The 13,474-nt window shown below is 40.5% G+C and overlaps 2 protein-coding genes across 2 annotated transcripts; both read right to left on the reverse strand.

Moving 5' to 3' along the window:
* Positions 1-8,354: 8,354 nt before the first annotated feature.
* LOC145477984 (uncharacterized) lies at positions 8,355-8,836 on the reverse strand. Its single transcript, XM_081455865.1, has 2 exons — positions 8,765-8,836; positions 8,355-8,668 (listed from the first exon to the last, which is right to left on the reverse strand). Exons 1-2 carry the CDS (start codon positions 8,769-8,771, stop codon positions 8,355-8,357), a joined length of 321 nt encoding a protein of 106 aa, XP_081311991.1. The 5' UTR covers positions 8,772-8,836.
* A 277-nt stretch (positions 8,837-9,113) lies between these two features.
* On the reverse strand, positions 9,114-10,676 carry LOC145470488 (uncharacterized). The gene is made up of 3 exons (XM_081454306.1): positions 10,581-10,676; positions 9,899-10,104; positions 9,114-9,768 (listed from the first exon to the last, which is right to left on the reverse strand). Exons 1-3 carry the CDS (start codon positions 10,674-10,676, stop codon positions 9,123-9,125), a joined length of 948 nt encoding a protein of 315 aa, XP_081310432.1. The 3' UTR covers positions 9,114-9,122.
* Between the last annotated feature and the right edge of the window lie 2,798 nt (positions 10,677-13,474).

Consider the following 13,474-nt stretch of genomic DNA (forward strand, 5'->3'; position numbering starts at 1 on the left):
GTTAAAATAGATATCTTCCTTCTCGACAATAATTTTTTGAGTTGAAAGCTTCTAATAATTAGCTTGAACTTTGAAGAGTCGTCAGCTACATAGAAAGCTCGTTCAAGCGTCGCCAGTATTTTACGGCGTCCCTAAACAAAAGCCGGAAATCTGTATGTTCATTTGTGACATCTCCCACGACGGGATACAAAGATAAAAAACATTCTCTGATTGGACAAGTTTCAAAGGGCGAATTTGGCGCCAAAACGTTCTTGAAAATGGAACGGAAGCGGTGATTGGCTAATTTCGTAAAAGGAATGTTGTTCGGATGTGAGAAGCCGTTTCTTTGGGGGGAGGGTTGCGTGACATCCCAGAAAACGGCTGCGGAGAAGACTAGGGTGGGACGGAACTATTGCCTATATGCAAATCAACACCGTAGTTCCGTATCACCCTGACCGAGTGCTGTTTTTGTCGAGCGGACGCACCAGTTTTTTCGGAGCAAAAGTTCTAGCAAACGCGAAACAAATATTTTAGCTGTGTTGGGCTTTGAAATAACTTTCGAAAGAAATGCTTTTCTCATCAATCCGTTCGGTACTTTCCGAGAAATGACTTTCAAGCGGGTTAGAAATTAGAGTCTTGGCGTTTTTTGTTTTAAAAATCATTCATACAGGGAAATGACATGACTTCTATTAATTTTTTAACTTTGGAGAAGCATGTATAATTTTCCTGCACTGCGAGCGCTTTGAAAATATTTCCAATGCTACCCGTGTGGTATACATGTAGTTCAAAACAAACTTATTTTTTCTTAACCCGCCAGATTTTCAATTTCGTATTTACTATAGTAGTCGCGACCCGATCGATGACACTTGGCCATTGCTGCGCGATCATGGGACCGAGACTAAAAATAACTTTGAAAGCCTGATGCGAAGCTTAAAATAGATTGAAAATGATTATCATAGGGCACGGGGATGTGTTCTCTCACCTCATTTTCTCTCGTGTCAACACATCACAACCCTGTACCACCAACACCACCCCCACAAACTTCAGGATCAACATCATTATCATCATCGTCATCATCATTATCATCATCGTCGTCATCATCATCATTATCATCATCATCATCATCATTATCATCATCATTATCATCATCGTCATCGTCATCGTCATCGTCATCATTATCCTCAACATCTCCTCATCATCACCCCAGAGCACTTTGAAATTCATCCGATATGTATATCAATATCTTAATTTGTATTGTCTGTATGTACTTCATACTAATGCATTTTCCATTAATTTTAACTTAGAATGAAGTACGGTCATGACGAAAACTACTGGGTCAACAATTATTCATGTCACCGTCAATAAACGAAGTCTTCATCGCCATCATCATTATCATTATCATCTTCGTTGTCATCGTCATCGTCTCCATCTTTATTCTAGTCACTACTTTCAATGTGGCCTCGACGAAGGATAAAACAAACTCGAATTTTTCAGGAGACTGGCAGCCTGAAGCCAACAATTTAAGGAAGTTGATAGAGCAGTGACAACGATAGGCCTGGCTTACGAAAGGTTCCGCAGTCAGCAATCGCGTTAATCATCTGACCAAATAACTTATGAGATCTATTTACTCTACGGCACAAAATCATTTCCTTGGTCATACTGCAAAACCCACGAAATAGATATATCTTACAAAAGATAGCCCAGTGGATTAGGCTGTGTACAAAAGTAACAGGATTAGTTCATATACTGACTTGTTTAAAAAACCGATGAAACCATGAAACTATAAACTCTGCTATCTTACCGCCTTTTCCACTTTTTCTTTTTTGCACGTCCTACGAGAATAAATCGTTGACCTTTCGTTAACAAACTTGGTGCTTATCAAGGTTAGTATTAACTTCCAAGAGTATAAGTGCATCTTTTATTATAGAATGATCATCGCAGTGAAGCAGACAACTTAAGTCTGAAGAAGAAGCAGCCGCCTTGAACGAGACTCGAACCATGCTGCCCATGTTTCAAACAATTTAATCCGACGCCAGAGTGGAGATTTTCTTTTGTCGCGGTGCTGAGAATAAGCGACATTGCCGTTTGTTCCGGTGTATAGAATAACACTGGTTCCCTTTTTTCAAACATTTCTTGACTCAAAAATTACGTTAACCAACGATTCGTGATTTTGCATCGTTGTCTCATACAGGAATGGTGTTATGAAGTGCCCCGCCTTCTTTGATCGGACTGGCTTCTCGCTCTTGTCCAGTCCGCTCTGTTAAACCGGCAGCGGCACTATATTCTCTCTCTAAAAAATAAAAGTTGAAGGGGACGATACAAAAAAAACTTAAATGCCGGGTGCAAATGAGATGGTCTACGTGTTCACGTTGGCACCAGGTTCCTTTTTTTAAGTTGACCTTTTTTGTCTCCATTTTATATCAGTTTGCTACTGCAAGTTTTTAATTTTCTGCATAGGCGCGATTCAGCTCCGTTTTTGTTTGGCGTAAGTCTCTGATCATGTGACGATAGCACCTCCGTGAAGGAGCTTGTGCAAATGTATTTTGAGTGACGGACGTCAATCGAAAGTGAGTTTTTCGCATTCCTAGGTAGTGGTTTCGGCCAAACTCTCGAGCGAATCGGTTCTATAAGAGTAAAGACGTTGAGCAGTAAAAATGAAGTTGCGTCAAGGACGGTTAAAACGGTAAACTCTTCAATTTCGGTTACCGTCCGTGGTTAAGCTCACTTTTCAGGAATTGAAATAGACCTCGTTCAGCAATTAATGCCCATATGGCTGGAATAGGTCACTAAAAAAACTCTCTCTGCTAACAAAGATCCCGTATATTTCGATTTTGTTCTTTCTGGAACTTCCGTCGTACTTTCGTTTTTCCATCTTTTCTGTCCAGGCACCTCTCTGAGCATATTTTCGTGCCAAATGCAGGCTATTATGTTTATTATCCTTCAAATATTTTTCGTAACAGGCGCAGTTTTGCAAATTTGGGAATATCACTCGGATATTCCCCAGTTTTAGTTTTCGGTCTCATAACACGTTTAGACCAGTCGTGTGCAAGCGAAAAACATTTGATGGATTCAGGAGCCATAATCGAGGACGGAGACCGTAAGTCTTCAGATCCACCCGCACCTATGATATGGGACAATTTTGCTATTTTTAGAACAAATTGCGCCATCCTGACGACATATATCCGCACGAATCCAGGCACATTTTGTGGGTTCTCGCGTGGATGTTGTCATGTTGCGCGATCAAATGGTGAGAGTTCTCTTGCCTATTTTACACAGCGATGGTAACGAATAGGGCAGGGAATAAGAACCAGGGGTCTTATACGTAGTTTTATGCTCTGAGCTAATGGGAAAGGTGAGTTTCTCAGGTTTAAAAACAAGACTTCAATCTCAGCTAGCTCTAATTGTACGCGTGAGCTTTTGCGTTTGTTCTGTAATGAAAAGTTATGTAACAAAACTCTCTACTCTGGTATCGAGTTAATTTGCGAGTTTCTCAAACAATGCTCAATCATAACAAATCCTGTTTTTGATAGTTTCTCATTGTTTCTGCTTGTTTGGAAAGTTTGCAAAAGGTTTTGAAATAAAAGTCTGACACGTACAAGTAGCTTATTTGCATAGTGCAGCGGGTACACTGCAGCATAGTGCGGCGGGTAAGTCCGAGTCGGTGTTTTCAATTGTCAACCGAATCTTGACAAAGATTTCTTTCGTTATCTTTTGTGCTGAGATGCTGCAACAATTTTCACCAACGCCAAAAGGCTGATAACATCATGTGTGTTTCTTCAGCATAGTGAAATTTTACACTACGAAGAAAATAGACAAGGAATTTTGATAACTCAACCAACAAAATTGAAATCCGCCGTTATTCGAGTTGATTAAAGAAAGCGAAATCGTAACTTTGCTGATTGTTTCTACTGTATTCACGTACTTTCAGCTAAGCTTTTAAAATACTCTCAAAAATTTATTAACCTTAAACATATTTAAAAACTAGAGATACATATTGTATGAGTTCGATGCACGTTTTCACACGAAAGTGCGGAAGTCCAATTTGTCATGTTTTACTGACTACAAAACACGAATCGGCGGGCGCTCTTATTAATCGACAACAGACAATTTATTGGACTTTTACATAAACCAGCAGAAAATCGGGTCCGATTCTTGGTGCTGACTAAAAGGAGCGCGGTCTCTGGGGACGGTGTGGTCTCTATAACTTCCTTTTTTTTATTTTATTTTAGTTCAATAGTAGCGGAGCTCCTGCGCGCCGAAGACGCGACCGCTGACCAGTTACTGGTTTACCGATTGGATCGCGGGCTCAAGTCACGTTATTTCTCTGGGGGAGAAGGAAAGAGTACTCGCAAAGGCAAAATTTCGGCGCAGATTAACCCCTGGCGTTGTTGACTTTTCTTCTAACATATCCCTTGTACAATCGTCTCCTGGAAAGTCCCTGATATATTGCGTACGTAATTTCTACAATCTTGGTAAGGCTTGTTGGGTATAGTTTGTTAAAATTTAGCTGGAGAAAATAGCAAAACCACACGCTGAACAATTACATCCTCACAATTGATCATTTTTTGACTTTCTGATCCAAGAAAAAATAATTTTCTTTTTCCTTTATCGTCAGTTATTGCAATCAGGGGCTCCGCTTTTAGGCTTGGCTAAATCTATGTATTACACTGTTAACAGGAGCCATAATCGGGGACGGAGACCGTAAGTCTTGGGATCCGCGCGCACCTATGATATGGGACAATTTTTCTATTTTTAGAACAAATTGCGCCATCCTGACGTCATATATCCGCGCGGATCCACGCACATGTCGGGGGCTCTCGCGTGGATGTTGTCACGTTGCGTAATCAAATGGTGAGAGTTGAGAGACCTTGAGGGATTATCTTGCGTATATTTCACAGCGACGGCAGGGAATAAGGCAGAGAATACGAACCAGGGCGCCTATATGTAGTTTTATGCTCTGAGCTAACGGAAAAGGTGGGTTTTTCAGGGTCGAAAACAAGACTTCAATCTCGCGCTGGGAATGAATAATAAGATCTGGTCGCGCAACTCTCTACTCTGGTATCGAGTTAATTTGTAAGTTTCTCAGACAATGGTTAATCATAACCAAAACCTGTTTTGATGGTTTCTTATTGTTTCTGCTTGTTTGATGAGTTTGCAAAAGTCTTTGAAAGGAAAGTCTGACGCGAACAATTAGCTCATTTGCATAGTACAGCTCGTGCACTTTCAAGTCCGAGTCGATGTTTTCAATTGTCAACAAATCTTGACAAAGATTTCTTTCGTTATCTTTTGTGCTGAGATGCTGCAACAAATTTCACGAACGCAAAAAATGTTACTAACATCATGTGTGTTTCTTCAACATAAGCATAGTGAAGTTTTACACTCGAAAATGAAAATAAACAAGGAGTTTTGATAACTCGATCAACAAAACCGAAATCGTTATTCGAAGTTGAGTAAAGAAAGTGTCATCGTAACTTATTATTTCTGCTTCTGATTATTTCTGCTTCATTCACATATTTTCAGCTTAGCTTTTAATGTTCTCAAACATTTATCAATCTTAAACATATTTAAAAACTATAGAATTATTGTTTGAGTTCGATGTACGTTTTCACACGAAAGTGCGGCGCAAGTACAATTTGTCATGTTTACTGACTGTTCAAAACAAGCATCGGCGGGCGCACTCATTCATCGACAACAGAGAATTTGGTGGATTTTTACACGAATAAAACTGAGCAGTATCTACGGACGTAAAGTTATTGGGCCTTGATGAAACAGCAAGCGTTGCTTACAATTCAGGCGAAACTCAAACTGACCAAACTAGCAATTATTTTGTTTTACTTTTCAGTCGCGATAGACTGGCAAATTGCTCGCAAGCGTGTGGCAAGAGGAGCTAGGAAACTATGAAGTCCTGAAGCTCTGCTATATCTAAATATATCCAGCTAGTTTTTTACTGTGTAATAGAAAAGCTGTTAATCTTCAACATATGTGAAATTTAAAGGGAGTAATGTACAGCTCATGTAAAAGAAGCATCCGTCGGAACACAACTTGGTCAGCGATATATATAAGCTTAAAGCGGAACATACCTAAATTCGACACTGTCTTACTTCACTCAAACTGGAGCAGCCTACGACGAAAATAGTAAAGAAAATTTCCAACAGACGTAAACGCGTTGAGTTGTGGGCCAAAAACATGAAAAATTTCGGAATTTCGGACGCCATTTCCCCCGCGCGACATCCGCAAAAATCCTCGCAGCATGTACGCGCGTGTGCCGCAATGGCGCGATGGCGCAATTTGTTCTAAAAATAGAATTATTGTCCCATATCATGGGGACAACCCCAATACTAGAAATGGCGCGTGCTTACGGTCTCCGTCCCCGATTATGGCTCCTGACTGTTAACAGTTCTATTTTTTTTTTTTTCTTATTAAAGTACAGACCAAAAAATAATTTATAAGCACGCTACTAACGTTAATACTAAAAAAATAACGCACACGCACACTACTGGCACACAAAAAAAACTAACGCTAGTTTCAGACTTAATATCGGAAAATGTTTTAGGATACACTACACACAAAATATATATATATAGAAATAGTACAAAAACTCGAAAAAACTGAAACAAATATGGCACTTAAGTTTTCAATATTGGAACAGAATCCGCAAGTTCCATGCAGTAGGGACGAAGAAGACGAGGCATGAGTGAAAATATTTTTTATATCTCTACTGTGTGTTTGGCGGGAAGCGAGTTAATTAGAAGTCGTCACAAGTCATTAACACGTTAACGTTTTAAGAGTCAATGTCAGTAATTTTCAACTGGGGTCGTGCAATAGCGAAAAAACGAAAAATCTGAAAAAAATTCTCAAGATAGCCCTTGGTGAACTACTTCTGAAAATATATATTTTACCTCGATCCGATAAATATTTTGGACGTAGGGAGATAAACTTGGTTTCGCAGCTCTCAGACCAGATTTTAGGCGTCTGATACCGAACACCGCTGAGACCTCCTTTGAAAATCAAAACACCTTTTCCACGAAACAGCAAGTGACTTATCAAATAAAGCAGACGATAATACACATTTTGAGTGGTTATTTTCTCAGTTTAAATTAAAACTGAGTTTTTGACAAATTTTCCAGTATTTACAATAATTCGAGTGATTTTTCGCTCCACAAAATTCACAAAATTAAGGGCCTAAAATCATTGACTGATACCTCCCCTTGTGTATCGAGACTTATTCCACGTGAAAAAGCACTATTTCTTCTTGCAAAATCCATTTTCAAAACCATGGGCTACTTAAAATAAAATTTTTGAGGTCGAAAAATACACACACTACTTTCGTGAAATTTGAGCTCTTTGATAATGGCATACCAATGTCGAAAGGTCACACAAACATAACGATATATATTTTCGAAACTCAGCGCTTCAGTAATATTTGCTGTCACTCACAAACTAATGTTTGAAAGACTATTCTGCTTGATTGCTATAACTTTTAAGGAAAAATTTGAAAGTTTGCCTGTGTTTTAGAGCTCGAGTCGTAACGTGTAAACGGGTCACGATATCTTTATCAAGGTCAAAGCAAGCTTAATTAAGTAAATCAAATTGGAACATTTATCATTCCGACATTGCTTTCTTAGGGTTAAAATGACAACAGCATCTTCCACACCTTGCATTAGGCTTGAACAATCTGCCATCGGATCAGCATTCTCGACGGTTACTGAATTCACTGTCAACGGCAGAAATATGCGTTACAGTCTCTGTTACATGAGAACGCTAACAGATACTATGATTGTACACGTGGGCGCGGATATTTTTGGTTGTTGTTGTTGTTTCTCGCTTTCTACCCGGCCCTAAATATACAATTATTTATAACTTCAACATAACGCACTTGAAATAAATTTTTCAGGAACGGAATGAACGTTACAAGAGATGGAATAATTCCGATATTAACAACATCAGTACAGGTTTGTATGAAAACAAAATATAACAAATGGGACAAGTAATATTATCAGAGGATATTTTACATTCCGATAACATCGCAAGCACTCTTAAAAACAGGACCCTACAAGTTCCGAGATAAAAGTAATGTAAGGCGCTTTTCGCCTTGATTGTTGTTCCTCTATGTCCATGTCGAAGTAGCTGCAGATAAGCCTCAGTTGTGCAACACTGAGCTTGGTCAGCTTTTTGCTGCTGTGCAAAGAACATATGATCAGCGTGTCAAAGACAATGGGATGTAACAGCTCGCATTGGTGAAGGAAAGCTAAGCGGGCGGAAGAAAAAGCTTCCTGTTCTCGGGCCGCCTGGCTATCGTTATCGTCGATGGAGTCATGCCCTGACTGAGCAGTAACTGCGTGCTTCAATTTTGCAGCAGTACGTGAAAAGTAGCTCTAAATCTGCTGTGCAGTCAAGAACTCTTCCACGTCGAAGCGCCGCTCACCGTTGTCCCTTCTAGCATAGCGCATGTCCCGTGACACCTTCTCAGGGTCGGGTTTATGGCCACTCTCCTGTCCAATCTGGAATTTGTTATCGAGGTACTGACGCTGATGCTCGTTAAAACGGGTGGTCTTTTTCGTGCCTTTTAGAGCCCAGCCTTGCACCAAGAGACATTCTGAAGAGACTTCAGTGGTGGTCGGGGCAGCTAATGTTGGCTGAATAGTGGAGCCCTCGTGAACTCTCTCAGCGTATGCCAATTTAGCGGTATCTAAAAGGGTATACTTGAAACGAGCTTGCACTTCTTGATGAGTAAATGACGCTCCAGGTTGTGGTACTTCTGATAGGTGCGTATGCATCCCTCAACAGGACATGACAACAGCGAGCTTGCATCCGCCCCTTCGCCATCCTCTTCTGCCTCCTCATCCGTGCATGCATGCAGTTTTCAGCAGATTTCAAATCTGTTTATTTTCATTTTTATCCATTGTCATTTCTTTCCTTATTAGGTACTAGTCTTCTCGTTTAAATTTATTGTAATGCAGCTAACCGTTTTATACTTCCTGATGATGTATGTAGAAGCATACGAAACATTAAGTTCTCAAAACAAGGTTTTTACTACATGCGTTGTTTTGTAATGTTTGTGACCGCAATTGTTTTTTGTTTTTATTTTTACTCAAGCTGAAATGGCTGAAGAATAAGAGTTTCTACGATTAGATCTTTTTTGTTCAGTCGTAGTTGCTACCTTGTAATTGAGACCATGAGACCACGGTGACACAGTCCTCCTGGTAGAAGAAGTTGTTCAAGCTACTGATTCCCTCCCAGCGGCCTGTCATCACTTGTTGTGGCTTCTCGAGGACGTCAGTGACTAAGGTTACACGAACACCATTAATCCCTCCATGAGACAGCATGGCTTCTTTAAAGTCGTGCGCTGTCAGCACATCGTGGCTTTCGTTAATGTATTGTCGCACGTAAGTCTTGATGGTAGCGGCTTTCCTGTCGCAAGGGCCTTTGCCTCCTTGAGGGTCACTAAAGTCGACCCTTTTGACATGGATTCCAGTTGCTGTCCCCATTAGACGGCATGCTGACAGCATCGCCACACTGTGGTAGCACCCAGCGTTGTCTTGTCTAAGTGCCGCAAATTTTATCTCGGGATGTTCCACTTTCAGTGACCTCAGTGTGTGATGGAGAACTCGGACAACAACATCAGCGTCCTGACTGGACTTTTCTAAAATGTGGACAAAGGTCTGCTGCTGCAGTTGACCGGCCAACCTCCGAACTAATACGCTGACATGCCACGAGATACCCCTCTTGCCGAACCAGTCAGCTGGAGTCTCCCGGTATCTTTGTGGTAGCCACTTCAGCAGCCCAGTCCTGGGTTGTTAGTACCGATGACTCATCCAGACTTTCTAGAGCAGTGGTTCTTGCCTTGTCTTGTTGCAAAGACCGAAGTTGGTGCGCTTTCCAAGACTCTATGGCCTGCACTGCATTGCGGAAAGTATACTGTATGTCATCCCATTCATCTTCCGTCAGTGGGGACTCAGCTACAGCATTTCCAATCTTCTTTAGAGCACCCTTATGCACCCCACACGAAAGGCACCTGTCTTCATGACTGTGGGCACAATCCGATCGAAAGGCTTGGTCTTTGGGGTCGCTTGGGGCGTAACTGCTGCAGTGGTCGGGTGTGGTTGCATGAGTTGAAACATGCACCTTCAGTAAGAGGGTATGCCAGTGTATGTTATTAACAAATTACGTCATTGTCATGGCATCATGCAAAGATCAACGGAAAGCATAAACTTATAATAACGATACATGCAAGATAAAAAAAAATAATAACCTCCTTACTGACTGACTGACTGGCTGGCTGGCTGGCTGGCTGGGTGGCTGAGAAACTAACTCAATAAACCCTACATTTCTTAGATTTTGAATATTTTGGAAGTTGCTTTCCATTATATACCCCTCTCCCTCTGCACCACAAGCGGAATCCCTGACCGTTGTGTTCAAGGCAGGGTTAAACTCATCTACATGTCTATTGTGGTAATGACTGCGCATATTTTTCTACGCGTAACTATCTCATCGCTCAAATTCTTCCTCAAAATACATACAAATAACAACACACTTTCGAAATATTTTTTCTAAAAGTTTGGTCAGGGACTATAAGGCTATAATATCGCTCTCCTCCATACCTTATAATCGCCTTTGATGTACTGCTTTGCTTCCTTCAGCACCTTCTGCAAGAGGCTTACCCATACCCTGTCGTCATTACTCAGCTTTAGTACCATTTCAATCAGTTCGTCGAAAGCCTTCCCGCCGTCTGCCGCTATGTAATCGAGTCCCTGAAGTGATTTTCGTACGTTGCAGCACAAGAGGACAAAAAAACGCAGTATGGTTCATCTTCTGAACGTCGTAAAGTTGACTTCCTTACAGTACTAAGTACACTGTGCCACAATTGGTTCTGGTATCATTGTTCTTATGAGATTTGGCGTTTCGAGAATACTTCCATGTGCCAGTGAAAGTAGTCTTTGGCCAAAAGGCAGGCTTATTGCTACGTGTGGACCAGTTATAAATTCTAGGAAGTGGTCAAGTTGAGCAAAGTTTACGCGCATACGATGGCTCTTAGGCAGGAGCACAGCTGAGCCACACCCGTTTTTTTTCCGTGTTCTTGTGCGGTCCTCACTCGATATTCCGTTATACCGGGTAGGCATCACTGGATAAGACTGTATGGCGCAAGGTCGGCCATGGTGGCCAGAACAGAATCGCTTTCGGCAACGCCATCGTATGCCAGATGCATCCCGATGTTTTGGATGTTAAGGTGGCTTTCGTCGATGTCGAATATACCTGACAAAAAGAAGTGACGGTCAGATCTAGACAAAGTTATTTCGATTATCTTTAGTTAACATTAGAATACACTTTTTTATATAGGAATATATTTCAAAGGAACATCGAAGATGAAATGTGCGAAATTTTAAGAACGTTTTAAAAATAAACCCGGGGCTGACATTTGGAAAAGAATTTAATTTTTCGATTGAAAATTTATATGATTCTTCCTTTCTCCAAAGGGCAAAAATAGCGCCAAAAAGCAACAAGAACAGCACTAGCCGTTAACTGGAAAATTAAAATTACGATAGCAATGCACTTTTTAGTAATTTTCAAGGCAGGTATTTGTAGAGCGCTTTGCAAGATGTTGACGTGGAAACAACAAGTTGCTGACATGGGTACGACCAAAATCTATTGGATATTAACGCTCTATTTGCAATGTGGAATCCGTTGGCAGTATAAACGCGCCATGGAGGTCAGTAACACATATGAAAAAACAAACGCTCATAATGCATATTGCCCAATCAAAGAGTATTTTCATTTATATTCGGTCCAAGCATTAGAATCACTAGGCTCGTCCAGGGTCCACCAGGACGCTTGGGCGTGGAATTTTCAGGTGTTTAAACTATTACGGTACTTTTACACCGAAATAAGCTTGATCCAAAAAAACATGCTATCCCATTGCAATGTTTCAATTTAGGGTTATGATTACTTCTCTTACGTGTATCGTTACATCATTAACTCCGCCCCCTCCCCCCAATCCCCTTATATATACACTTGAGCAGAAAGCCTGCCAAGTTTACATTTCCAAAGATCTGCGTTAATGCATACCTGCCCTGGCGAGAAGAAGTCCTGCCTCAGTCTTTAAGTTTTAATCCGCAAACCCAGCACCAAAACACCTCAGGTGAATTCTTATGTCCTTGTCACATTTTGCGATTGAGATACGTTGAGAGCTGCCTGGGTTTTCTGCGCTAGCTCCGCATTGTCCGCTAACTTGAGCAGCGTATTCACACAATGCCATTCAACACATACTTAAAACACGATATCCCGATAAAATACGATACCCCAATATTTTTCTTGTTGAAAGTCCAATACGAATTCAGAACAACAACAACAACAACAAACACAGCGTAACAGACAACTCTGTAGCACTCTGAATTCACAGTGACGCGGGTATTTTTCGATGTCATAATCCCAATAAGGTAAAGTAAAAGGGGTTCAAAATGAGAGTGCATTTAATCCAGTAAATATCTAAACAAATGAGATGATGTTCTATCCCCAGGTTTGCACGGCGAAGGATTATCTTTGTCACCATATAAGGAAATGTTTCGTTTATCTCCGCCCACCCGCGCCTAACCTACAGTTTTTTTTTCTCGAAAAATTAATAATAACTACAACAGTAACGTCGTCTTGATGCACCTTTTAGAGTGATAGCGGCTCGTGTCAAAATTTATATTTATTCAAAATATTTCTTTAATTTCCTTGGCTTGATCGACCATATAGTTCTTTTTGATCAGCGGTCTCCTTGTGAATTGTAACGCAATCAACTGTCATCCGTTGCTTTGAATTCGTCGGAGGTGGGGTTTACGAATTGTAAGTCCAGGATTTCTTCAATGTCCAGAAAGCCCGTCGAAAGATTTGAAGAGCCATCCATTTCAAGTTACTACTGTATGTGTTAGTGAGCAATTTCTGTCTGGAAAATGTTCTAATTTGATTTGATAACGAGTGCCTCACCTTCAACCCTTGACAAGCATGACGTGACCCGTGTACACTAAGGAACTCGAGATCTAAATAAACATCCAAATTCTTTAATTTTTCCTCAAAAGAGATGGTAAATCACGTAAAATTAGTTTGTGAGTAACAGCAAATATTATTGAAGCGCTGGGTTTCGAAAATATATTATCGTTACGTTTGTGTGACCTTTCGACATTGGTATGCCATTATCAAAGAGCTCAAATTTCACGAAAGTAGTGCGTGTATTTTTCGACCTCAAAAATTTTATTTTAAGTAGCCCATGGTTATGAAAATGGATTTTGCAAGGAGAAATAGTGCTTTTTCACGTGGAATAAGTCTCGATTTACAAGGCGAGGTACCAGTCAATGATTTTAGGCCCTTAATTTTGTGAATTTTGTGGAGCGAAAAATCACTCGAATTATTGTAAATACTGGAAAATTTGTCAAAAATTCAGTTTTAATTTAAACTGAGAAAATAACCACTCAAAATGTGTATTATCGTCTGCTTTATTTGATAAGTCACTTGCTGT

The sequence above is a fragment of the Orbicella franksi genome, chromosome 2 (assembly GCF_964199315.1).
Source record: "Orbicella franksi chromosome 2, jaOrbFran1.1, whole genome shotgun sequence".
In the NCBI taxonomy this organism is placed as follows: Eukaryota; Metazoa; Cnidaria; class Anthozoa; order Scleractinia; family Merulinidae; genus Orbicella; species Orbicella franksi.

Coding starts and splice junctions, on each gene's coding strand:
- LOC145470488 (XM_081454306.1), bottom strand. CDS start 10,676: ATGGTACTAAAGCTGAGTAATGACGACAGGGTATGGGTAAGCCTCTTG. Junction 10,105..10,580: donor ACATCAAAGGCGATTATAAG/GTATGGAGGAGA, acceptor CTCTTACTGAAG/GTGCATGTTTCAACTCATGC. Junction 9,769..9,898: donor GATGAATGGGATGACATACA/GTATACTTTCCG, acceptor CTAACAACCCAG/GACTGGGCTGCTGAAGTGGC.